Raw genomic sequence first — 2,500 nt, 5'->3', positions numbered from 1 at the left:
CAGAACAGTACCGGTATGCGCACCTACAGTTATGGTCCCATGGACACCAGGGAGATGAGAATAACACTTCAAAAACAAATACACCCTTCAACTCCACACACACCCCACACACTCCATCCTTTAATTCCACACACACTCCACATACTCCACCCTTCAACTCCACACACATTCAACACACTCCATCCTTTAATTCCACACACACTCCACATACTCCACCCTTCAACTCCACACACACCCCACACACTCCATCCTTTAATTCCACACACACTCCACATACTCCACCCTTCAACTCTCCCACATTCCACACATCCCATCCTTCAACTCCACACACACTCCACACACTTCACCCTTCAACTCCAAACACACTCCACATTGGCCCATAAGCGGCGGGCCAGCCAGCGCACGTGTGTGTACTGTGTGTGTGTGTGTGTGTGCACTCTGGTCTCTCACCTTGTCGATGACCCACGGGCTGTGGAAGTGTCCGTTCTCGGAGGGCTGCCACCAGCGCAGGCGCGTGGCCTGTGTGCGGGCGCGCAGCGGGATCTCCAGGGCCACCAGGTGCGCCTGGTTGCTGCTGTTGCTGTACAGGAACTCCTGCATCAGGCTCCAGGTGAGGCCGCCGTCCACCGAGAACTGCAGCAGCACGGGCTGAGAGCGCGGGTCAGGCGCCGCCTTGCCACAGCCCAGGCGCAGGAAGAACTGCACGAACCTGCACACACACACACACACACATGGATAAGCATACACACACACACACACACACAAACGTGCACACATATGCACACGCACACACACACACACAGGTGCATGTATATGCACACGCACACACACACACACACACGCACATGCACACGCACAGTCATACACACACACTCACACACACACACACACACACACACACACACAGTCATGCACTCAAATTAGGTATTGAGCAGAAGTATGACATATGAGAAAAGTGTAAATGTATTATGTATGTGTACGTACAGTTTGTGTGTGCATGTGTGTATGTATGTAAATGCCTGTGTGTGTGTGTGTGTGTTGAGCACCTTGCGTTGGACAGGTCCATATCGGAGGTGATCAGCATGCGCAGGCCGTCCTCGCTGAAGAACAGGTGGTTTCCACTGGTCATGATGCCACACTTTCTAGAGGACTTCCCTCCACTTAGCAGTGTGAAGCGCTCCGAAGGCAACGCACCCCCTACACACACACACACACACACACACACACACACACACACACACACACACACACACACACACACACACACGCACACACACACACGCACAAACCAAACGTAAGTCATACTAAAATAAACCGCTGCAAAACATACAACTTAAGAATTGAAAGTAATACATGTTATGATTAAAAATCTAAGTAATTGATTTACTCAAGTACAGGACATTGTTGATGTCATCATGAATGAGCTATTGAATAATTGTGTGATGTAAATAAGCAATTAGGCTATTCAAGGTAACTACTACTGTAAATACTCCAAAACCATAAAATAGCAATACAATTATTTTGATATATTGTATGATCTGCATTTAGAGTGTGTGTCACCAGGTACAATACAATGGCATGCCTTTACAAGAGAGTGGAGAGAAGGTGTGCAGCACAAACACCACGGCAACACTGGCTCATGCTGCCTGCCACCACCACACATGCACACAACTCACACTGACAACACTGATGCAGCAATCCCTGGAGATCTAGGGACTACACACACACACACACACACACACACACACACACACACACACACACACACACACACACACACACACACACACACACACACACACACACACACACACACACACACACACACACACACACACACACACACACACGCACACACAAGCACACACACACAAGCACACACAAGCACACACACTCTCTCTCATGCACACACACACACACTCAGCAAGCTCTCTCTCTCTTTCTCTCTCTCTCTCTCTCTCTCTCTCTCTACAGTAAATGCACATACTGTCTCTCTCACACACACACACACACACACACAAGCACACACACTCTCTCTCATGCACACACACACACTCAGCAAACACACACACACACACATACATTCAGTAAACACATACTCCCGTGGCGTTTTTTTGAGCAGCTGCGCGCTGTACCTTCGAAGTCCTCCTTCAGGAAGTCGGGGTTGGGCGTCTCGGGCTCCGAGCAGTCGGGCCCGGTGTAGCCCGGGTCGCACAGGCAGTGTGTGCCTCGCTCGCACGCCCCGTGCCCGTTGCACATGTCCTGGCACTGCGGCCCGATGTAGACGTTGTCTAGCGCCCAGGTGGGGGGCGCCATGCCACCCGAATAGAAGCCCTGGTACCAGCGGAACCGGATTGACCTGAGGAGGAGAGCAGTCAGCAGGACTTATGGGCTGCAGGTACATGAGGCTCAATTCATACATTTAATGATGGAAATCTGCATCTTTACATCACACACACACACACACACACACACACACACACACACACACACACACACA

The 2,500-nt window shown here is 50.6% G+C and overlaps 1 protein-coding gene across 1 annotated transcript in view; it reads right to left on the bottom strand.

Moving 5' to 3' along the window:
* The window catches only part of reln (reelin), a 137,864-nt gene that overhangs the window by 18,710 nt on the left and 116,654 nt on the right, over positions 1-2,500 (bottom strand). Inside the window, exons 42-44 of the mRNA XM_062547073.1 lie at positions 2,136-2,359; positions 1,047-1,197; positions 451-709 (exon numbers count right to left, since the gene is read on the bottom strand). Coding sequence (XP_062403057.1) covers positions 451-709; positions 1,047-1,197; positions 2,136-2,359 — 634 coding nt within the window. The remainder of the gene's footprint in view (positions 1-450; positions 710-1,046; positions 1,198-2,135; positions 2,360-2,500) is intronic.

The sequence above is a fragment of the Sardina pilchardus genome, chromosome 10 (genome assembly GCF_963854185.1).
Source record: "Sardina pilchardus chromosome 10, fSarPil1.1, whole genome shotgun sequence".
Classification (NCBI taxonomy): domain Eukaryota; kingdom Metazoa; phylum Chordata; class Actinopteri; order Clupeiformes; family Clupeidae; genus Sardina; species Sardina pilchardus.
The sequence above is the reverse complement of the archived record's forward strand: the minus strand, read 5'-3'. Positions and strand labels throughout refer to the sequence as shown.